Source organism: Danio rerio, chromosome 20 (genome assembly GCF_052040795.2).
Source record: "Danio rerio strain M-AB ecotype USA chromosome 20, GRCz13ab, whole genome shotgun sequence".
NCBI lineage: Eukaryota > Metazoa > Chordata > Actinopteri > Cypriniformes > Danionidae > Danio > Danio rerio.
In genome coordinates, this window is record NC_141040.1 from 31,464,243 (window position 1) to 31,489,300 (window position 25,058).

The window sequence follows — 25,058 nt, forward strand, 5'->3', positions numbered from 1 at the left end:
AAAATCTGTTTTGCACTTTTTAAAAAACATGAATAAAGTAGTTAATAATATAACATAAACACTTAATATTACAATTACAGCAACAATCATGTCCCATGCTGCAAAAGTTAAATTACATGATTTTACTGCAGTCAGGCTTTGAGGAGGTATGAATGTACAGAAATTTAGTTGTGCAAAGCAATTTAACCGTTTTATCCCGGTTATTGTTTCTCATAATCATGGCCAAAATCAAATTCAAATTTTGATTAATTGCACAGCCTTGGTTAATAATATTACGATGAACTCGTAGCGAACGAGACTTTGTAGGTTACTAAGGGCTGACGGAGCATTATTTAATTTTGAAGTCGATTAAATTATTGGTACGGACATTTCAGTAATTGGCAAATATTGGTGGGGACACATCCCCTCCATCCATACCAATTCTACGCTCTTGCCTGCACCTCTCAAATATTTAATTACATGTCATGATGATGCAGAGCACAAGATCTGTGATTGGCCAGCTTGGTAGCGGTGATGAGTGTGGTAAGGGAAACATGGGAGCACAGCGAGTAGTGTTTAAAAAGTGTCAAGACCCATGGAGGAGCTTCAGAAGGATACTTTTGTTTTGTTTTTACTTCACGATTAAAGTTGTTGAATGTTCACCAGTTCCTGCCTCTTTCTCCCTTGAATGAGTGTGAGTTTGAGCTGCTTGTACAGTAGCATCACACACAATTTTCTGGTGTAAACTCAAAGCACTCAATACAGTTGAACATAAAAACCTCACTGCCTACTAGCATTTCAGAAGTGCTGTTGCAGTACAGATGAAATGCAGAAGTATAAATGCTAACAACATCGTTGGTGACCTACGATTTATGCGATATTAGGTACAGCGATTGCTTGATACAGAAATATAAATCAGGCTTTACTGTCACCTGTGATCTAGTTAGTGGACCCTTGCTTTAAAAAATGCATTACTTTCCTTGGAACAAACATATCTTAATGACTTGAAACTGAGCATAGTATATGCAATTCACCTTTTCTTGGCTACAGTTCATTAAATTTATGCACTAAGTAGATGGGTTGCATTCAAGGTATATAAGTCTACATTTTATTATTCTTTTGTTGAAATTTTAATCCATGTCCTTGGCATTACTCTCCTAATTGAGCTACAGCAAATTCTATAAATACAGCAAATTGCTTCTGTGTTATTCCCCTATTCATTTTTTATTTTACTCATACTCACTTTTTGTCCAGCTGCAGAACCAGAGCGAGTTGCGGGCATATTCAGCTGAGAGAGCGGCATTCTTCCTGGATGCAGCTCTGGCAGCTCGTAGCACCACCCGACCTGACTGTAAGGAGGAGGATCGGCGCAATTCTCACATGCTCTTCACACTGCACATATCCCAGTACCGCATGGAGAAGAGCAGCAAAGCTGGAAGTATGACTCTCTGTGTTCATTTTTAATATTACTGTAAGAAATGTAAATTAGAACAGTCTAACATCATTTTGGAAACATAGGTGTGGTTGTTTGCTCTTTGAAGGGCACTGTCTTGTTTAGAATTAATGCTAATAGGATATTCTAAACAGACCTCTACATCTAGACCTTAGGGGATTACTTCACCGACAAATAAACATTTACTCATGATTTACTCTGCATCAATCAATTAACCTTGATTCATTTTTATATTTTGTTGAACACAAAATAATTTACTATACAAAATCATTTAGCGGCACCGTGGCTCAGTGGTTAGCACTGTCGCCTCACAGCAAGTCGGTTGCTGGTTCGAATCCCCGCTGGGTCAGTTGGCATTTCTGTGTGGATTTTGCATGTTCTCCCCTTGCTTGCGTTGGTTTCCTCCGAATGCTTCGGTTTCCCCCAAAGACATGCGCAATAGGTGAATTGAATAAACTACATTAGCCATAGTGTATGAGCCCAGTAGGTACACAACATCATAAGACCTCAATACTAGGCTAGATTTAAGTCATGACGTCAGGGGATCAAAATTCAGTGCCTAGCCAGCATCTATGGATGTCTTTTGACGTCCAATAACGGCGTCAAATCATGTTAATATTTGGTTGATTTTAGGTTGTGTTGGAAAGTGGAAAGAAATCCGACGTCTGATAAATGTCACAGTGGTAACGTCCACACAACGTCAAGGTGTAACATGATTAGACGTTGATATTTGGTTAATTTTTGGTTAATTTTAAGTTAGAGATTGGACGTTGGCTTCTGACGTCAACCTGATTTTCATTTCCAAACAAAATCCAATGACTCTATATGACGTTGGCGTACATTGGGGTACAATGTTAGTATGACGTCATGTTGACGTCCTGTGCCTGCAGGGAGTGTGTGTGCATGGGAGAGTGTATGGGGGTTTCTTAGTACTGGGTTGAAGCTGGAAGGGCATCTGCTTTGTAAAACATATGCTGGAATAGTTGGTGGTTCATTCCACTGCGGCAACCTCTGATAAATCAGAGACTAAGCCAAAAGAAAGTTAATGAATTGTTGAAACCGGTAACCATTGACATCCATAGTAGAAAAAATGAACGGTTACTAATTTCCATTTTTCAAAATATATTTCGTTATTAATATGAAACTCAAACAGGGTTGAGATGAGTAAAGGATGAGTAAATGATGACATAATTTTCATTTTTGTACTATACCTTTAAAAGGCGCTTCACCTCCACCTTACAAATTAAGTTTTACCTTCCTATCATTAGTCCAAGAAATCATATCAAATATTTTTATGCATCATTAGTATTTTGAGAAGACTGCTACAGAGAATGGCCGATACCTGACTTTTCCATTATCATGCTCACCATGTTCACAGAGAGTATCAGTTACCTCAATTTAGTCCTGCTGATAACGGCTCTATATGAGAATGCTAACAAGAAGGGTTAGCCTATTTCATTACTGGGCGTAGCCATCCTGTCAAGTCAGCATGTCAACATTAGCTTGATCATTAGTATTGCACTCCTGTCGCTGCAATGCGGGCTGGGTGCTGGCCATTGACACTAGCCAGAATAGATTTTAATATGTAATGAGGCTGGATTCCCTTCTGCGGAGATGTTTATAGAGCCCAGCATGAAATGAGAAGCTCGTTTGCATTCCTGCTCCACAGAGGGCTTCGGTTCCGAGCGCTGGCTTTGTAAATCCTGCCGACGTGAGGTTAATGGCTTCCATCTCAGTGTGAAATAAAAGCATCTCCTGTAATGATACTGAATGAATTTTAGTCTAGTGACCTACATGGGAGTGTAATCTAACTAGCTGTACTTACTTTTATTGCTTGCTGTTTGAGAGACTGCCAAGGATATTGAATCACCACTTACCTTGCAGAGATCCTGTATCAAACTGAAGTCTCATAAGGTCTCCTGAAATAATGTGACGTGCAGTACCTGTGGCCTTTTTGATAATCAAATAATTTCAGTGTAATGCACAGAGACAACTAAGCCATTATACGTTGATTTTTATATGTTGCTTTGTTTGTTTGAGTCGTCTTACAGTATACTGTTTGTGTAAAACAAGACAGAATACTGTTTTTATATGAACTTTGATATTTATATGGTTTTTCATGGGGACCTATGGTATTTATGCAGTTAGGTCTATAAATATTTAGATATCAACACAATTCTAACATTTTTGGCTCTATACACCAACACAATGAATTTAAAAATGAAATGAAGATGTGCTTTAACTGCAGACTGTCAGCTTTCGTTTGAGGTTATTTACAATTAAAGCATGTGAATGGTTTAGTAAATACAAAAGTTTGCATATGTGCCTCCCACTTATTAAGGGTCCAGAAGTAATTGGACAGTATAATAATTAAAACTCAAACCTTCACTTTTTAATACTAACTTGCAAATACTTTGCAGTTAATTACAGCCTAAAGTTTGGAACACAGACATCACCAGGCACTGAGTTTTATTCCTGGTGATGCTCTGCCTGACCTCTACTGCAACTGTCTTGAGTTCCTACTTAATCTTAGGGCATTTTCCCTTCAGTTTTGTCTACAGCAAGTGAAATAGGTCAGAGGATTGACTTGGCCATTGCATAACATTCCACTTTTTTCTCTTCAAAAAGTCTTTGGTTGCTTTTGCAGTATGCTTTGGGCCATTCTCCTTATGCACTGTAAAGTGCAGATGGAAGCATAAAATATATATAAAAAAATATAAATAAAAAAGCATTTGGCTTAATATGGGCAGAAAATATTGCCTCAAACACTTTAGAATTCATTCTGCTGCTTTTGTCAGCAGTCACATCGTCAATAAATACAACAGAACCAGTTCTATTGACAGCCATACATGCCCACGCCATGTCACTACTACCACCAAGCTTTACTGCTTAGGATCATGAGCAGTTCCTTACCTTTTCAATACTCTTCACTTCCCTCATCTGGAACAATCACTGATCTTGATCTCATCTGTCCATAGGATGTTGTTTCAGCACTGTGAACGCTTTTTTAGAACTCTAATCTGGCCTTCCTGATTTTGTGTCACGGTCGGTGAGGGAAAAAAAGGAGTGCAGACCCAATTGCAGAAAAATGAAGGAATATTTATTATAAACTACAAATAAAAATAAAAGGCAAAACAAAACTACCCCGAAGGGGAAAACATGAATTAAAAAGGCAAAAACAAACTTGACAGGGCTGGCAGGACAAAACAGGACTAGAGACAACACGACAGGGTAATATTGACGACGAACTGACAAAGGACTGAAAACATGAGGGGGATTATAAAGCAAAAAGGTAAATTGAAACACAGGTGAACACAATTAACTAAATATGGGTTAACAAGGAGGGTGGGACTAGACAATAGACGGGAGAGTGCATGACACAGAGAGACAATACAAGCCATGCGCTCACATAACACAACACTGAAGCACACGACAAAAGCACGTGACCAATGTAAACACCGAGCCATGTGCTTTGACAAAAGACGCAAGACACGAGCACACGATGAATGAAAACACTCACCATGCGCTCACATATGCAGCATGCATGCTTCATCCCAGCGCCGACCAAAACCGAAACCAACAAGACTGAGACGCTGGGAATGAAACACCATGCTGCTGACAGACGAAAACACAAACACGAGTACAAGAGCGCACGCGTCTGAGGGACGCAGCGCGCGCGCGGCCGCGTCAAGCAGGAGCGCGCACACTCTACGTACACCCACGACGGCGCGCGCTCACACAGAGACAGAAACAGGACCAGACATGAGAAGTGTCAGAGCTCTGCCACCAAAACAAGAATTTTCAAGACCAAAGTGGCAGAACCCTGACACTAGCCCCCCCCAAAAGGGACGCCACCTGGCGTCCCTAAAGGGAACATCCAACAAGGTACAAGACAGACAAGAAACACTACAAGACAACAAAACAGGCAACATCAGACACAAGACAGGGGGGTGAACAGGCAAGACGACATGAAGGGGGGGAGGGAGGGAAGCCAAGCCGGACTCAACAAGACAAACAAGGGAGGGATGGGAGGGACAGTCCAGGGTGGATTCAGTGGGTCGGGGGCCCCGGCAGGGAGCCAGGGTGGAGCCGGAGGGTCCTTCCAGGGTGCAGGGAGGGAACACCAGGGAGGAGCAGGAGGGACGACCCAGGGAGAGTCTATCAGGGGAGACAAGGCAGGAGGTCGGTGGGGAGCCGGCTGGGCTGGAGGCCTGTGGGGAGCCGGCAGGGCTGGAGACCAGAGGGGAGCCAGCAGGGCTGGAGGCCTGTGGGGAGCCGGCAGGGCTGGAGACCAGAGGGGAGCCGGCAGGGCTGGAGATCAGAGGGGAGCCGGCAGGGCTGGAGACCAGAGGGGAGCCGGCAGGGCGAGGCGCCGGGCTGGGACCGGCAGGGCGAGACGTCTGGGTGGCGCCGGCAGGGCAGGGAGCCGAGCTGGGGCCGGCTGAGCAAGGAGCCGGGCTGGGGCCGGCTGGGCGAGACGTCTGGGTGGCGCCGGCAGGGCGAGGAGCCGGGCTGATGCCAGCAGAGCAAGCAGCCGGGCTGGGGCCGGCAGGGCAAGATGTCTGGGTGGCGCCGGCAGGGCAAGGAGCCGGGCTGGTGCCGGCAGGGCTAGACGTCTGGGTGGCGCCGGCAGGGCAAGGAGCCGGGCTGGTGCCGGCAGGGCTAGACGTCTGGGTGGTGCCGGCAGGGCAAGGAGCCGGTCTGGGGCCGGCAGGGCAAGGAGCCGGTCTGGGGCCAGCAGGGCAAGGAGCCGGTCTGGGGCCGGCAGGGCAAGGAGCCGGTCTGGGGCCGGCAGGGCAAGACGTCTGGGTGGTGCCGGCAGGGCAAGGAGCCAGACTGGGACCGGCACTGAGGGGCGCTCAGGGGCTGGAGCCGACACTGGAGGGCGCTCAGGGGCTGGAGCCGACACTGGAGGGCGCTCAGGGGCTGGAGCCGACACTGGAGGGCGCTCAGGGGCTGGAGCCGACACTGGAGGGCGCTCAGGGGCTGGAGCCGACACTGGAGGGCGCTCAGGGGCTGGAGCCGACACTGGAGGGCGCTCAGGGGCTGGAGCCGACACTGGAGGGCGCTCTGGGGCTGGAGCCGTTGTGGTGGAGGAGCCCTTTCTCCTCCGACGCTTCCTTGGTCTGGGTGGCGGGAAGCTGGCCACCTCTTCAGACACTGCAGTATACTCCACTGCCTGCAGGACTGATGCAGTGTCTGTTGCTGGTGCTTCACTGGGTGATGCTGCAGCCAGGGTTGTAGCTGGGTGGGCTGCAGCAGGTTCCGTCACCAATAGAGGGGTAACAATAGAGGAAGACCTGTTCCTCCTCCTCAGTTTCCTCTTCTCTGTGGGAGGCAGCAGTGAGCTGGGTTCAGGTTGGTCTGTTGGTGGAAGAACAGAGCAGATTCTCTCCTGAGGACATTCATGGGCAACTTGATTAACCATATGGTCCACAAACTGTTTGTACGAGTAGCCCACCAATCTCTGTATCTGCAGAGGATAGAGGGGTTTATCAAGAGCGAAGTTCAGGAGATTCAAAAGAGCCCAGTCATTGAACCCAAGCCCCTCTGCTGCCATACAGAACCTCTCCGCAAACTCCTTAAGCTCAGAGCCATGTTGCCGCAGTGCATGCAGACGAAGAAGCTGTGGCATGTGGCTGAGGAAGGAGTCATCCTTCTGCTGGGTCCTCATTTTGGTCAGTTCGTACTGTCACGGTCGGTGAGGGAAAAAAAGGAGTGCAGACCCAATTGCAGAAAAATGAAGGAATATTTATTATAAACTACAAATAAAAATAAAAGGCAAAACAAAACTACCCCGAAGGGGAAAACATGAATTAAAAAGGCAAAAACAAACTTGACAGGGCTGGCAGGACAAAACAGGACTAGAGACAACACGACAGGGTAATATTGACGACGAACTGACAAAGGACTGAAAACATGAGGGGGATTATAAAGCAAAAAGGTAAATTGAAACACAGGTGAACACAATTAACTAAATATGGGTTAACAAGGAGGGTGGGACTAGACAATAGACGGGAGAGTGCATGACACAGAGAGACAATACAAGCCATGCGCTCACATAACACAACACTGAAGCACACGACAAAAGCACGTGACCAATGTAAACACCGAGCCATGTGCTTTGACAAAAGACGCAAGACACGAGCACACGATGAATGAAAACACTCACCATGCGCTCACATATGCAGCATGCATGCTTCATCCCAGCGCCGACCAAAACCGAAACCAACAAGACTGAGACGCTGGGAATGAAACACCATGCTGCTGACAGACGAAAACACAAACACGAGTACAAGAGCGCACGCGTCTGAGGGACGCAGAGCGCGCGCGCGGCCGCGTCAAGCAGGAGCGCGCACACTCTACGTACACCCACGACGGCGCGCGCTCACACAGAGACAGAAACAGGACCAGACATGAGAAGTGTCAGAGCTCTGCCACCAAAACAAGAATTTTCAAGACCAAAGTGGCAGAACCCTGACATTTTGAGACTCACCAATGGTTTTCATCTTGTGTTAAACCCTCTGTATTCACTCTTGTGTAGTCTTCTCTTGATTGTTGACTCTGACACACATACACCTACCTCCTGGAAAGTGTTCTTGATCTGTCAAACTGTTGTGAAGGGTGTTTTTTTCACCAGGGAAAGAATTATTTGGTCGTCCACCATGGTTGTTTCTGTATTCTTCCGGGTCTTTTGGTGTTGCTGAGCTCACTAGTGCATTCTTTTTTTTTTTTTTTTCAAAAATGTTACGAACAGTTGTTTTTGCCACACCGAATGTTTTTGCTATCTCTCTGATGGGTTTGTTTTGGTTTTTCAGCCTAATGATGGCATGCTTGACTGATCAGCATCTTGAGAGCTGACAGTAACAGATTCCAAATGCAAATAACACACTTGAAATGCACTCTGGACCTTTTATCTGCTCATTGTAATTGGGGTAATGAGAGAATAACACACACTTGGCCATGGAACAGCTTAGAAACCAATTGACCAATTTTTTGGACCCTTAACAAGTGGGTGGCACATATGCAAACTGTTGTATTTCCTACACAGTTCACCTGACTTGGATGCAAATACCATAAAATTAAAGCTGACAGTCTGCAGTTACAGCACATCTTGCTTGTTTCAGTTCACATCCATTGTGTTTGTTGTATAGAGCCAAATTTTTGAATTGTGTCGATGTCCAAATATTTATGGACCTAACGGTATATCTTGGTTATGTAAAGAGTGTTAAAATTAAGATATGTGCCGTCTGCTCTGACTATTTTGCATAAAAAAGATGTGTAATAGACATCTAAACATAGACAGCTTGGCTAAAAGTATGCTAAATTTGGATTGTCAGTACAAATCTAATAGACTTCTAAGAATAGCCCTAAACTAATAATCAAATACACAGATTAGAAAATTGTGAAGTCATTCATTCCTGTATATTTAATTACTAGTCTAGATTTGGACTAGTCTTAGATGTCTTTTAGATTTTTGGCTACAGCCCAAATTCAGCCTTGTTTAAGCCAATCTGTCTATGTTTAGACATCTATTGAATTAGCCATTACACACACACACACACACATAAACACACACACAAATGCTTGCTGGGCTGTAAACAATAAACTGTAAACAATAAAAAGGCTGTAAACAATAAAAACTGCAACTAAGAATCATTTACATGGACGTTGGGAGTCCTATTTTAACTTGCTGTTTTTGACTTTGCAGTGTCTGGGAATCGTAGTCGCCTGCATCTTCTGGACTTAGGAAGTTGTGAGTCTGATCTGAGTCAAACCCGAGATGGAGGAAGAGGCCAGTGTTTGTCATTAGGTGCCCTTGGAAATGTCATTTTAGCCTTGGCCAATGGAGCCAAGCATGTGCCATACAGGTATGTACTTTGTTGTTCAATTAATCAATACAAGCCAATAGTGAGAGATGATAGATCTCTGTTAATGGTGGTAACATGTCTAGTGAGTCTTCCTGATCTGCATCTGCAAGGGTTTCATTCTCACCCTCCTGAGATCAATGTAGCCAATTAACCAGCTTCACAGACAGAGAAGGCAGCCAAGTTGAATTGAACTGTGGTGGGATGTATTGATAGGAATGTGGGTCTGGGAGGAATAGATTTATGCTGAAAGGGAATTAAAAAATACTCACCGGAAGGTGGGGTCGTAAATTCAGTGATGCAAGCAGAGAGAATTAATCTTTTTCTTTTAAATGTGGCTTCAGAAAATATCATCCTCCACAACAGAATAAAATAACACTCCAAAAAAGCAGGTCACTAGAAAGTGAGCATCAAAAGGAGGGATATCTTTTATGCAAGTATGATTCATAATCCTCTATTTTAAGACAACCTATCAATGATCTTAGAGGGAATGGGGCTGAATGTTGTAAGGCCTGGCTTCCTTTTTGGCTAACGAGGAGATTTTTTGATGTATAATTCAGAGACAGCAAGCTTACCATGCTGCTGAGGGAATCGCTGGGCAACATCAACTGTAGAACCACCATGATCGCCCACATCTCTGACTCGCCAGCCAATTATGTTGAATCTCTCACCACTGTGCAGCTTGCCTCCCGTATTCACCGCATGAGAAAGAAGAAATCCAAGGTACTTGATTCATACTGATATATTGCTCATTCAGATTGTATATGCTTATGTAAAAATGTCTTTATAAATGTCAAAAATAACTTTAAGACAACACATTGGGTACAGTGCACTAAGCATTATTCTAAAAGTTAAAATTAAGAAAAATATTTTTATATAATTCAAATAATTTAGACCAATATTTATTTTGAAAATGGTTTACAATTAATTGTTGTTGTCAGCATTTTGTCCACACACACACACACACACACACACACACACACACACACACACACACACACACACACACACACACACACACACACACACACACACACATATATATATATATATATATATATATATATATATATATATATATATTTATATATATATATATATATATAAATATATATATATATTTCTTTTTTTTCTTTTTTTTTCACATTCTGCAATACATCAAAAATGGTAGATGAGCCTTTTATTTGTCAGGATCATTCACAATTTAAAAAATAATTTGTGTTTTGTCAGAGGCACAAATGTCAACGTGATAATTACACTGCAAAATTTCTCAGTGACCTATGTCATCTAATCAACAAATGTAATCAATGCAATTTTTCCAGAGGGAGAACAGCATGTAACCTTTTCTATCACAGAGGCAATTTTCACCATAATTACCTGTTTTGACTGAATATATTAATATTTTATAGAACTAAAAATAACCTTTTTTCCTGCATAGCTTATGCATTGCATTGACAATATATTTTATTATTGGTGTGTACTTAATTAATACTGTTAATATTGGCATGCTGTTTCAGTTTGCAAGTGGAATGTCTCTGAATTTATTGCGTGCTGTGAAAGAGGTGTCTGCACAGATATATTTATGTCAGTGTTGTGTGTTATTCTGTTCAGTATGCATCAAGTTCCTCTGGAGGGGAGAGCTCCTGTGAAGAGGGACACATCAAACGAAGACCCTTCCACCCTCGGACTGTGGCTCTTGACCCAGACCACCCTGCAGTTTTATCCAGTGATCCAGATTACTCATCCAGTAGTGAGCACTCATGTGATACAGTGATCTATGTTGGGCCTGGTGGGGCCCCTATCTCTGACCGCGAACTCAGCGACAATGAAGGTCCCCCAGCATTTGTTCCTATCATTCCCTCCCTGAACAAGAAGCGTGTAAAAGAGGGATCTAAATCTGATGGGGATCACCTCAAATGTAACACCTTTGCGGAGTTACAAGAACGACTAGAGTGTATTGATGGCAGTGAAAGCACATCTGTTTTCACCAGTGAAGCAAAAGTCCTGCAAACAGCCTTAAAATCTGGAGCGGACAAAGCATCAGAAGGCATTACCTTATTGACAAGGACTGCTAAGTCTTCTCTTCCAAAGCCTACAAACTTGGGAGCCACGTCTGAAATAAACACAACACAGCAAGATTCAGAACCTGTTGTGAGAGGAAAAGTGTTTAGTAGAGGGGCTATACAAAAACCCAATGCCTCTTTCTCCACACAGAACATATCAAAGACGTCAGTTTTGAATACTGAGTGTGGTTTAGCCACAAGGACACCTCCAGTGGGTATGAGCCAGCAAGCCCTTAGACAGGGAGAACAAAATGACTCCCCGATTACTGACAGATCCCAACATCACGGTAGAAGTCCTATGGAGGTGAGCCACTTACGTGCTGCTTTGAGGAACAGGTGCTTCGACAGAGATGTTTTAAGGACTACAGTTACATTGCAGCAACCTGTGGAGCTCAATGGAGAGGATGAACTTGTGTTTACAGTGGTTGAAGAGCTACCTGCTGGTCTGGTTCCAGACAATGGGACACCCTCCAGCATAATTAGCTTCAATAGCAACTGTTCTTTGCAGGCTCTGGCTTCTCACTCACGGCCTGTTAGTATTATCAGCAGTATCAACGATGAGTTTGATGCTTACACATGCCAGTTAAACAAGTCCAATCTGAACCAAGGTGCTTCTGGTGCTTCCAATTCAAAAGAGGAATTTACAGCTGGACATGCAGCACATTCTTCAACTGGTGCTTGGACTTGTAATTCAAATCTTTGTACCCCATGTAGGGATGAAACTGATAGAAGCCACTCATTAAAGGGAGTTTGCAAGGGACTAGTTAGCAGCTCCATGATGGATTTACCTGGTAGATTACATATGGAGTCTGTCTCACAGCAAAGAACAAGAAGTCCACCGGGTGACAGTGGAATTTGCTATTCAGATCAAGGTTATGATTCTGCAACTGTTGATACGTTGTCCATATCTAAGTGCCCTCTAACTCATGACAGTACCAAAGCATCTCTCAAACCAATGAGATCTAATAGACTATTGGCCTCACAGTCTGCCCAGATCTCATGCCTCTCTAGTCTCCCTAGAAAAAGCACCCAAATTTCATCTTCAAGTAGTAGCTACAGCCATGAACTGCAACGTCAAGGTAGTAGAATAGATGAACAATGGAGCCACTCTAGCAGTGGGCTGCACTCAGCCAGGAATTCTGAGTTTAGCTCTGTTGGCAAACCACCAAAAAATGGCACAAGTGGAATTCCATCTAGAAAGATAAGTGGGAATAGCAACAGTGTACCTCGCCCTCCCAAAATGCATGCATCGTCCACATCTCAAAGGGTTGTGGATGGTTGTGAAAAGTCCAGTGTTAAGAAAGGGGAGCTGAGCAAGATGCCTCAGCTCAAACGAGGAGCCACCACTCTTGGGATGGTATCAGTTCCCCATAGCTCCTCTGAATTAAAATGGGGTAATGATGCCTCGCAATCAACTGGTAGCTTAAAATTCTCGTCCCTGGGAAAGAGAGCTAATGGACAGAAGAGTAGCATGATTCCTAAGTCTGGAAGCATGTCACCTCCTGCTCCACCTGTGCGAAAATCCAGCCTTGACCAGAGAACACGGATTTTGTTGTCTCCTAGTGCCTTAAAGTCTGTAGGTAGTGATGGAACAAGACTGTCTTCATCTAAAGCATCTGTTTCTGAAGAGGACTTTGATGTTCGAGGTAAAGGGGATTCCTTTAGCTTCAGATCATCCAGCCTGAAGACAGCTTCGAGTCTCAGATCACACAGTGCTAAAGGAGACAATGGAAGGCATTTTGGTAGTCTTATGTCCCTTGAAAGGTGTGATAGTTTAACCTCAGTGGGTTCCAGACCCGGAACATCAAGAGAGAACAGTAATGTCAGTATCAGTAGCACTGGCAAATCAGCTAAAATGGTGCCAAAACTTGGGGCTTTTTGTCCCTTATCTACACCAACTGCCACTTCCCCTCCATCTACTGGTGGAATTTGTAAGCTTGGACAGATAAAAGCTAGTTTATCTCCTAGAGCCATTGTTGGAAATGGCAACAAAGGAAAAACCTTGTCAAGTACTGGTTCAAAGTCTATTAGCTCATCCACCAAGTTCCTTGCCACCTCAGCCACTCGGAATGCAAGTCTACCTCCAACTGGAAAAACCCCAACTAGGTCTATCACAAGTTCCAGTACTAAACAAGGAAGGGGCACTATTATGGGCACAAAGCAAGCGCTCCGTGCAGCCAACAGTCGGGTCAGTGAATTAGCAGTTGGTAGCTCCAAGAAACACCTCAGGGGTTCTGACCAAGCAGATGAAAATAGTGATGCCAGAACTTCCAGTGAAATGCCACCAGCTACCCCTTTGCCCTCTCCATACAGCAAGATCACTGCCCCTCGCCGACCTCAGCGCTACAGTAGCGGACACGGTAGTGACAACAGCAGTGTACTTAGTGGTGAACTGCCCCCTGCCATGGGACGCACTGCACTTTTTTATCACAGTGGAGGCAGTAGTGGCTATGAGAGCATGATCAGGGACAGTGAAACTACAGGCAGTGCATCTTCTGCCCATGATTCCATGAGTGAGAGTGGAGTGTCCACAACCAGTCGAACAAAGGCCTCAAAATCCCCCAAAAAGAGATCTAATGGTAGGTTTTACTGGCTAGCCACTCAGGGCACTATTTTCTAGTGATCAGTTCAAGATTTAGATTTAGATTCGACTAGTCATCAGAAGTCAGAATAGAGAATAGGTAGTCTTCTATTAACTATCAAGACATAATACTATGGTCAAATACTTTTATATTACAGTTGAAATTTTAGCTTAAATTAGTATTTAAATACATACTAATAAATATAAGTAAAGCACTCTGTCTTTGTAAGTTCTTTTCAGCCTCATACATGAGCTCTAGATTATTTAACTCTAGGTTAGAGCATATGATGTTTATTGTACCCTATGCATACTCTACAGTCAGTGAAAGATTCAAATCTCAAAAATATTTAAAAAGCATGCTCATCTTCGGCCCACATGAAGAGCATTACCATGTGTGACCCCTCCAGGCCTACAGCGGCGCCGTCTGATTCCTGCTCCTCTGCCAGACACCTCTTCCCTGGGCAGGAAAGTTGGTGCAGCAGGACAGTGGGTCGATCTGCCCCCACTGGGTGGTACAATGAAGGAACCTTTTGAGATCAAAGTGTATGAGATTGATGATGTGGAACGCCTTCAGAGACGCAAAGAAGGTTTAACAGAGGTAAGAAATGCTTCTATGCCATAGGTCTCAAACTCGATTCCTGGAGGGATTTAGCTCTGTACAATTTGACAACACTTTATTTTGATGGTCCATTTGAGTATTAGTAGACTGTCTGCTTAACATCTGTTGATACTGCTCCTTCAACAGACATTAACTGACAGAAACTTTGCAAGTACATGTCCACTTAACCCTAACCTATACCTGAACCTAACAGTCTACTTATAATCTAATAAGAATCAAGGCTGATTTATACTTCTGAGTCAAGCGCATGCGTATGCTACGGCGCAGCCTATGCATTGTCGCATAGCCCAACGCTATGGCTGTCGGTGTTGTTGAGGCTCACCTCTCAAAAAATGTAACTACACGTCGCAATGACGCATATTGCAAGCTCTGTGATTGGTCGGCGTGGTAGTGCTGACCAGTCTGGGCTGGACAGAGAGCCGCACGAGCCCGATGGAGCGATTTATTTATTTATTTATTTATTTTTTTTTTACAAGTCTGGAGTCCCATCAAGGAGCTCTGCATGGAAAGTTTTGTTTTGTGTTTATCTCATGGTTAAAGTTGTTCCACCGGTTCCTGCCTCAAAATGAGCAAGTTTGGGCCACTTGTACATTAAGGAAGCATTCAGGAAAAACAAAACATCAGCAAAGAAACCCGACACAGAGGAACATTAACACCTCATTGCCAACTAGTGTTTCAGAAGTGTTATTGCAGAATAACAGAAACAGCTGGCAAATGTATAAATGCACAGCTACGCGCGTTGCATGCACCGTGGGTCTCGCAAATGTATACGCAGAAGTATAAACCAGGCTTTAGTTAGCATGTAGATGCAATGCAACTAAAATTCAACATCAAAATAAAATGTTACCCACAGTTTTGCTTCAACCCTAATCAAACACAGCTGATCCAATTAATCAGTGTGTTGGAGGTGGTTGGAGTGAAGCTATGCAGAGCTGTGGCCCTCCAGGAATTGAGTTTGAGACCACTGTTCTATGCTATTTGTGTGCTAATTGTGTCTTACTCTGTTGTTGTTTCAGTTTATTCAGTTCTATTTGGATTTATTTCTTAAGTATGTACCAGTAATCTGTTGTTAAATGACTAAATTAATGTGTTGAGTAGTTTGAGTAGTGTTGAATAGTTTATGTGGCAAGCAATGCTTTAAAATACTTACAAGCATTAACACTAGGCCAATAGAACTAAAGAAAATATCTATATGGCTAAAATATATTTAAAAGAATCTTACTGTTTGAAATGTGGCACAGACCAGTTTTCAGTTTTCTATTTATGCTCAATTTAAAAGCATTGGGCCATTAGCAATCTGATTTTTTTCTCACATCCTGTGACAAGTGCAGTCACCAGGAATGAAGCTTATCTCTGTGACAATTACTTATGTTGGCTAATTGATTTTAGATTGGACAGATAGCTTTAGTTAGACTTGGGTGACTGGTGTTGTAGAAGAGAGAGAAGTGGAAAGAGATTAGAAAGAGAGAGAGGAAGAGATGGTGAGAGAGATGGAAAGGGAGAGACAGCAATGGGGAGGGGTCAGGGGTGCCCATGATGAATGAGGTGTGGCTCCACAATCTGTGGCCCGCCTGATCGGTCTTTATGGCCCACTCCACACAGCGCGCCCATGGGTCATTAACCGTTTCTCTGTGAGTTTCTAACCCTGATCACACAGTCAATTGTGTGGAGAAGACGAGAGGAAAAGACATTAACTCAGTCGAATGACGCTCTGATTTATTTTCAATTAAGAAAAAATGATCTCAGCTTGCGTATTAGAGCCTGGCCATTTTCTGGTGAAGGATTAGTCTGTTCATCCTCTTGTTTTATGTGAATCTGTATGTGTGTGGGTAGGAGGTTGTATAACTGCTGGGTTTATTTATGTTTCGTGAAATTAAATTGTATTTGCGGTGGGGATAGCATAGTTTTTTCTTCATCTGTAGTTCATAAAACTGATGTATTTGTGGACTGTAAAAAGGGATTTTGTTTCAAATTTTATCAGTGCTTGCTTTCTAATGACCACCTGTCAATGACAGAATATACATGATAGAATATATACTTATAGCAACTATCTTTTTCTTTATTTATTTATGGTGGGTGCATTTAGGGTGGGTCCAGATTTGGTCCTGGAGAGCCACAGTTCAATTTTGAAACAAATTCTCATGTCTGTAGTAACCCCTAGACCAGGAGTGTCCAAACTCGGTCCTGGAGTGCCGGTGTCCTGGAGAATTCAGCTCCAACTTGCTTCAACACACCTGCTAGGAAGTTTCTTGTATATCTAGTAGGAGCTTGATTAGCTGGTTCAGGTGTGTTTGATTAGGGTTGGAGCTAAACTCACCAGCACACTGGCCCTTCAGGATCAAGTTTGGATGACCCTGCTCTAGACCCTGATCAGCTTGTTCAGGTGTTCAGGTTTAGAGTACAACTCTACAGTTGGTTCTTTGGTTGCTCACCTCTGGTTTAGGGGTAAAAGGAAGTTCAAATTACCTGAGCAACCTGTATGTTAGTGAACATCTGATGATGCTACAAAAGTTATATTTATTTTTGTTTTTTGAATTAAATTAATGTGTGTTTTAACCTTTGGTGAAATATATCCAGTAATTCAACCACCCAGTAAACAGTTTCTCTTGAACCTGATCTGCCTTTGTAATCCCTTAAGCAAACGTGCCTTCAGAAGTCTAGCAAGTGTTTAACCTGGATGCTAATTTTATTTCCAGCTTTGCCCTAATTAATCTGACCAAAGGGCTAAGGATCTAAATCCTCTGTACAGGTTAGCGAACACTGAATCAATTCGACTTAAGCCAGTTGACTTTAAATCAGCCCTGGGGAGGGAAACACGTAGTCTAACAGGTTGTTTGGGTAGGTACAAGAGGTTTGTGGGTCACTGTGCACAGCTCACGCTGCTGTACTATACTTACAGGGTTTGCAGTACTTTAACGCCCGTCTTAGGATGCTGGAGAAGAGGCAGCAGCAGATCAGGGAGTTAAGAGCCAAGCACGAGAAGCTGAAAAAGGAGTTGGAGGATGCCAAGACTCGGCTCATGCTGGACCCCAGCAAATGGATGGGAGAATGTAAGTGTATTATTGTGCATGTAAGGGGGTTTTATAATTTTTCATGTTAATAATCTGCAAATGATGGATGTTTTCTTTAAAAGAGACCTCCTTTTTGTTATTTTTTTTAATACATATATATACTAAAATTGAAAAAATAAATATATATTATCAATCAATTGTAAAGCAGAGCATATGAAATATGATTTAATTAAAACATTGTAATTGTTAGTGTGTAAGTTTAATGCCTTATGCAGTTTTTTTTAACATTGTCTTTTATAGTAGTAAATGTAGTGCTATCTACATTCCTCAAAATAGATGTTTTATGTATAACAGAAGAAAATAAAAAACAAAATTGTACAGAAAAGTCTTTATACAGGTTGATGTGCTTTTAGACAAAAGGACTTTCATTAGCCAATTTTACTGTGATGTTCTACCAAGCATCAAAGGCAGGAGTGATTAATTTTACCATGCATCTCACACCGCATAAGTTTCCCAGTAATGTGATGTAGACTAATGGCTCCATTTATGACTTTAATTTAGGAGTTTGAACTTAGTGCCAGTGAATTTACAAGAAAACGCTGATGCAATGGTGATTTGCAGACACGTCTTGAGCACTGGCTACTTTGAAATGGTGCTTGAAACTATGTATTAAAATAACGGATGACATTGGCTTTCTAGAATTTTTTCCATAAACCTAAACTGTAAAATGGTTTGTTGAGGTTTTTATAGTTGTAATTCTCTTTTATTGTTGCTGCTTTCAACACTTTAGCTGTAAGAACAAACTATGAACACAGATGTAGCAACGTTTAACCTTCATGTTAGCAATGAGCTATTGGTTTATTATCAGATTGCAGGGTTTTCTCAAACAAATACAGACCTTTAATATAACAAAAAACATGATTTGAAGGAAGTTAAGCTACATCATGTCATTAATATTTACTTATTGAGAATGAAAACGAACACTGCCAGCAGCCATAGAAGCTCTGTTGAGGCTATAACTCAGTTTTATTTTGTATTCGTTCCTCAGTTTCAGTTAAGAATAATAAGAATTACAATTGTTACAAAACAGCCATACAACAACCTTGATATTGAAAAGTATATGTCTCCGGTGTGCTAGAAGAAATGCTTTTGTAAACAGTATGTGGGAGAGGAATCGCAGGCTATAAAAGAATAATGTAGAGCAAATGACAGACACACAGAGAGAGGGAGTGAATATGCGTGTCTGTGTGTGTTCTCGAATCAATAAGGTATTATTTTTTCCCTTCTGCAATCACTACCTGCCCACTGGCCAGGTGATGTTTACCATTCATCTGTGACTGCTGTCTTGGGTAAAGCTATGATTGGGAATGTCATGCTGTATAAATCAGCCCTTCTTCAGAGCCCAGTAAAATGAGGATGGTGTTTCTGCAAGCTCACACACCAACCAAGCATCACACGCACAGATTTTTGTTTATGTCTTGAGTGATTAAACTATCAATCTAGGTGAGTCAGTTGTGCCACAGCCCAATGCGGTTAGCCTCATCTTTATTATGTAGTACAATATTGTGGCTTTTGCGGATTTTATTCTGGTATTTTTTTTTTATTAGGGCTGTCTATATTGACTGTATGCAAATTATATATACAAGTGAAATTAACTGATCAAACTGTTCACACAAATCAATACTTTGTAAGAAAAGCTTCCTATACAAAAGTAACATTTACAGTACTTTTTTCTTATTGTCTATCACAATGAATACCTGTATAAATATATATGAATACACAATGAATACGTGTATAGAAATATACATTTCTAATTAATGTATAAAATAAAGAATATAACATTGATTGATTGATTGATTAATTGATCGATTGGCAAGTTTAATTTGCATCTTTAAATGGAAACATAGCTAAAATTACTCTTAAAGCTCGCTGTCGGAAGGAAAGGAATGAGCCTAACTGCTAAATATTGTTCTTTACCTACATGAAATGTTTCAACATCCAATTCTTGCTAGTAATATTATACACTGAAGCAAAAAATAAATAAATAAATTATATATATATATATATATATATATATATATATATATATATATATATATATATATATATATATATATATATATATATGATGCTTACTATACATTTCTGCACAATACCGTTCTTAGGATGTTATTGTTTTTACAAAAGTGGTCTAACTGTACAGTTTTGCCCTGAGACAATAAATGAACTACCCTTTTAGTATATAGAAAAATATTAACAAAAAGTGTTTTTTTCTCAATCAAATATGCTTCTTCACATATCTATGCATATCATGCATATTTTTTATTTGAAGATATTTGAATTTAAACATGTCAAATCTGATTTACATTCTTTTAGTGTTGTGCTCAAGGCTATGGTAACAAAATTTTTTTTTTGCCCCAAGAAGAAAGGTCAAACCCACACCCACCTCAAATTCTATTGTTCACCAACTTAGAACTTTTTTTGTGATCTTTTATTTTAAAAATTTAAAGGGGGTTTTGTGGCCCCAAAAACTGGTTTATTGCCTGAGGGCAAACCATGCCATAAAGAATGTAAATGATTTAACTATAAATTGAACATGAAAAAAGGCATTACAGGTTGCAGTGATTTATTAGTGTATTAATAAATGTCCAAACTAAAATGAATTAATGCTTTAGAAGCATTAGTTATTTCATGCCAACTAGAAGTCATTAAAATGATAGTTCACAAATAAACTTAAACATCTTTTGAACTAGTGACGGGTAACTAATGATGACAGAACTTTAATTTTTGGGTAAACCATCCTTTTAAAAAGACTGTTGGTTTAATGTCTGTTAATATTTTATTTTGATGGTCCATCAACAGACTTTGGCACTAATAAACAGAGAGCATGGTTTAATTAACCCAGTTTTAAATGAACAGTTTTGTTTTTCTTCTTTGCCCAGTTGATGTGGACCCAGATCTGGACCAGGAGTCACATGACTACCTGCAAGCTCTGGCTCAGGCCACAGGAGACCTGGAGTTTTGTGTCAACCTATGCAAGTCTCGCGTGATGATGGAGACCTGCTTCGATATCGCAGTGCCCGCGATTCCAGGACAGAGTGGACAACAGGAGATGGAGGTTTAGAAGAGAATAAAACAAGATGCTATTTGCAAGCTAGCTGTGAGTTATGGCAAGAACATGTTTTTTTTTTTTTAAAGACTGACCTGCTTCGAGTAATGCAACAATTGACGGTAATGAACATGCATGGGAATACCATAAAATGCTGAGAAACAAAGAGACTACAGAATAAGAGTAAGATCGTGTCCTGAGATCTTCACTAACGTTACCAGAAAGTGCCTTAAACCAAAAAATATCAGAAGAAATAAATAAATAAAAAATCCCTAGAATTATCTTTGTTTTTAAGATTGGTGCTAGTACTGAAACCAACTTTCCCAAGTACACTTTGAAAAACAAAGTATTGTGCATTGCAATGCAATGTATTGTGTATTTATAAGAGCTAAAGTGTGTAAAAATATAGTTTTAAGTATTTTCAATTACGCTGAGAAAAACTCCCCATAATATTGCCTTTTTAATGTATAATGATCTGTTCAACTTCAACATGCAATGCTTCTTCTGATTCTGAAGCATTGTGGTTAATCTTATTTAGTTACAGTTGCTCTGCATGAAGGCCTTGATATACTTGAAGCAAAATCAAAGAACTAATGGGTGAGATGTCTTTAGAACTAATTCAGCCTAAAATTTACTCTATCTTCAAAACTATTGGTCTGTGATGATGATGTATTAGGTGGGTGTGGCTATAAGGCTCCGCCTCTTCTTGTGTGCAAATAATCTCTAGTTAGTACTGTAGGTGCGTTCTACTTGAACCATGGCTGCAACCAACAACTGCGCACAGGCAGGGGCTGAGCTGAAAACAAGGCTGTCAGGTCGGACACCTCAGGGCTTCGTAGTTTGCTGCATGATGACAAATCAAATAGCGAGATCAATGATTTTATTTATTTATTTATTAATCCAGTCACATTAATTCAAAAAGATTGAACAAAAGGACATTCCCAAAATAAGTGAGCTAAACTTTCAGTGGAAATTTCACAGAAAAAAGCTAGATAAGCAATGTTACTCTTAAATGTCTGTATTAATGGCCCGACAGGATAAAACTATTTCATAAATATCTAAATTATTTTAGAACTATTTATAGAATAATTATTTATCTAAATTTGAAACCGTCATGGGGTGGCACGATCAATTATGATCAGTTAAATTACAAATCTGTAAGACTTATTTGAGTTGATATTTGGTCATTCACTAAAAATATAGAAGCTAATTTAAATCATATATGGAGCTGTATAAAGTAAAGGGTCTGTATAAAAACAATCGAAAATAAACCTATGCAAACAATCTAGCCTTTATAAACAAATTATTTAACAAAAAATAATTTAGCCTACTGCAGTTAAATATTTAAAGTCTTTTAATAAGCATGATGTGTACAAGATATACATGGCATAAAAAGTTTGTTGGGAAGTTTGTGAGGCAGAAGTTGTCCAATAATAAACCTGAAACACACTTGGTTGTTGTCATGTGGTGAACTCAGCCAATCGTGTAATATTGGTGTCGTGATCGCAGCTCCTGCAGTTGATCTTCAGGTGCTGCACCGGCAGAATCATTCGTCTGATCTTGGAGTGATGTTGCCATAGTTTGATGCCACATGTGACAGTCACATGGCGTCGACGCAGAGCTGCATGATGTCGAACGCAGTCTGTGAGTCTCTAGTCTGTGTGAAATTAAAAACATTTATTTTACAAGTGCACATACTCATTAAGTCAACAAATAAACCTTGCAAGTCAATTCACTCAATATTTTTTTTTGTGTTGGTAATTGTCTAAGTCTTACCCTTTGCTTCTGTATTTGGACTGGCTGTGCTTTTCTAAAGACGTCAGTATTCTTATTCTTGCCCCTCTTACTATTACTTTGATATGTGGGAATGATGCGCTAAAGGAAAGTCCCGCTCCTACTCAATATTCTGTTTCAGTTGAAAGTACATCAACACACTGAAATAAAAGTCTCAGCAACTTCCTGTTGATGCAGACTTTTATTTCATCAGTTCTATTTACTGAGGTCAGACATCTTTGAGAAAAGCATGAACAAACTTGAGAGCTGTTTTATAGTTAAAAAGGAAAGCGGCACTAGCTTTTTGTTTCTGGTAAGTTGCTTTGTTTAAAGTAATCTGCCATATCACTTCACGAGACACAGATATATATTTTATTTAGCTTAAAATGCTTTTGCCAGAAGCTATTGATTTTTATTTAATGCACAACCAAGGACCACTGTTTCAGCTAAAAATCCTGAAATCTTGAAGGTTTAATGTTGAAATCTTCAATGTTCTACTGGAGAAAATCGACACAGACAAAATGGTATTTTAAACTTCTTTTCAAACCTAAAGAAAGAATGAAAAAGACTTTTGCTTTGAGTATATCTTGGCCTTAATGATTGGCTGTCAGAAGACATGTAATTTCCCCTGGATACAGATTTGCTTCTTTAATTGATCAGTGCAGCTGCCGGCAGAGCAGTAATTAGAGCTCAGCTCAAACACTTCTCAGGACATCTAACCGAAGTGAGTTTGTACTTTGTTATTTGAGTGTGTGTTGTTTGCATCATACTGTAATGTGTGCATGTGTCTGTTCTTCTCTGATCATCATGCAAGCTGGTGTCTTTAATGTGGTAAACAAATCCACTCTATCTACCTGAACTACAAAAGATTATGCCTTTTTTTGCTGAAAATGATCTTCAAAATGATCAGATATACCAACGGCTATCATCTGTTGACAACTTCACAGCACAGGACCTTTTACTCACTGTGTCCAGTGAATTATGTTCAGCTTCTGATGTTAATTTATTATTGTGTTTTTTTTTTTTTTTTGTCCTGTTAATCCTTAAAGTGTTTCTGCAGAGAAGTGTGAATGCTGTTTCCTATAAAGAAACAAATAGAAGAGATTATTTAAAATGGCAAATGTTTGAAGTAGAGTTTGTGGCTTTTTTGTTTTCTTTTTACAAAAAACATTTTGTTTTCATTGAAAGATTGGTTTATTTTAAAGGAAAATAGACTTTTTTTCCTCAAGTTGCTGCATGACATTTTTTTTTTGTCAAATTAATATATGATTTTATTTCTGTTTGATATGTTAGTCTGAGATTTATACTGATAATTTATGTTTTAACAGATCTGCCAAGCATTTAGACTTTCAATGTCTATGACATTTTATCAGTGTTCCTGCTTTGTATTGTACAGTTTTTTTATCCTTTTTAAAAACCATGTATAAACTCATAAATTTGCATTAACAAAAAATATGAATAAAGAATGTCTCCTCTTTATAATTCTTTGTGCAAAATGGCTCTTTCATTTATCCAGGATATACTTAAATTAGATTTTTTTTAAAGAATGTTTAGTTGTTTTATTGTAAAGCCACACTAAAATTAGTTTGCGCTTTATGAATTGTAAAACTCTTGCAGGACTTTAGTCAAAGCACCAAGCCTAACTATATACTGGCTTATACTTATTATTCTACATCCCTAAAATTACCCATTTCTAAGCCCACACAGAATCTGCACATGCAGAAATCCGCTGATTTCCACAGATTTTAAGCCCATCATTATGTCTATGTATTTACTTGTGTAAATGTATATTTAGTCAGTTTTTCAAATAATTTTACTAATATTATTAATTAGTCATGTAATAATAGTAATATTAAAATGTTCATTTGAATTATTAACAATACCGTTTGTAAAGTAAAATTTTCTGTCTTTTAGTAGATCTGGTGCCCAAAGTAGGGCCCACAGGCCAAAGTTGGCCCATTGTAACCTTTGATTTAGCCCACCATCCCATCTGTGAGGAGAGTGACAATGATGAAGTTGGTTGGGGTGAATGCCTTCAACACAGAGATTGTCATCTCTTATTTGACGTAGCCTTTTTTGTTTGATTTATTGCTATTTTAATGTTTCAATTAAATGTTGTAAATTAATACAATTTTTAAAATGTAAATGCTGTCATACGACGGATAGAGGACTATGCATTTGCATCGGCGAGGAAATCAAGGCCAAAACTAGTGTAATTGTGTTATACTGTGAATTACATGTTTTTTTTTTCTTTTTTTTTTTACTGTAATAAGTTCATTATAAAATGTTAAAAAATGCTGTATAAATTTAAAGAAATTTTTTATAGTAATTTTTAAACATTAGTAAATAAATTAGGAAATTACCCATGGCAACTAGATTTACCTTTGACCCACTATAGCCTCAATCAAGTTTGGTTTTTGACCTTTCATAAGAAAAAGTTTGGGCACCCCTAATGTAATATATGAGTGTTGCTTTGTTTACCAAATAAGTGGATCTAATTGGGTTTGCATTGTAAACATCAAAAGTTAATGATAATTATTATTTATAATTAATTCATGAGTTATATGATAAACTCATTCCACATAAATCTGCATTTTCTTTT

General features: G+C 40.2%; 1 protein-coding gene across 3 annotated transcripts in view; it reads left to right on the forward strand.

Annotated features, from left to right (window-relative positions):
• The window catches only part of kif26aa (kinesin family member 26Aa), a 159,201-nt gene extending 135,263 nt beyond the window's left edge, over nt 1-23,938 (forward strand). For all 3 annotated transcript variants that reach the window (XM_087298277.1, XM_087298278.1, XM_087298279.1), the window contains 7 exons: nt 1,234-1,417; nt 9,144-9,303; nt 9,861-10,023; nt 10,912-13,942; nt 14,352-14,542; nt 17,463-17,613; nt 20,517-23,938. In XM_087298277.1, coding sequence (XP_087154403.1) covers nt 1,234-1,417; nt 9,144-9,303; nt 9,861-10,023; nt 10,912-13,942; nt 14,352-14,542; nt 17,463-17,613; nt 20,517-20,698 — 4,062 coding nt within the window. In that variant the 3' untranslated portion in view covers nt 20,699-23,938. The remainder of the gene's footprint in view (nt 1-1,233; nt 1,418-9,143; nt 9,304-9,860; nt 10,024-10,911; nt 13,943-14,351; nt 14,543-17,462; nt 17,614-20,516) is intronic.
• The last annotated feature ends 1,120 nt before the right edge of the window (nt 23,939-25,058 follow it).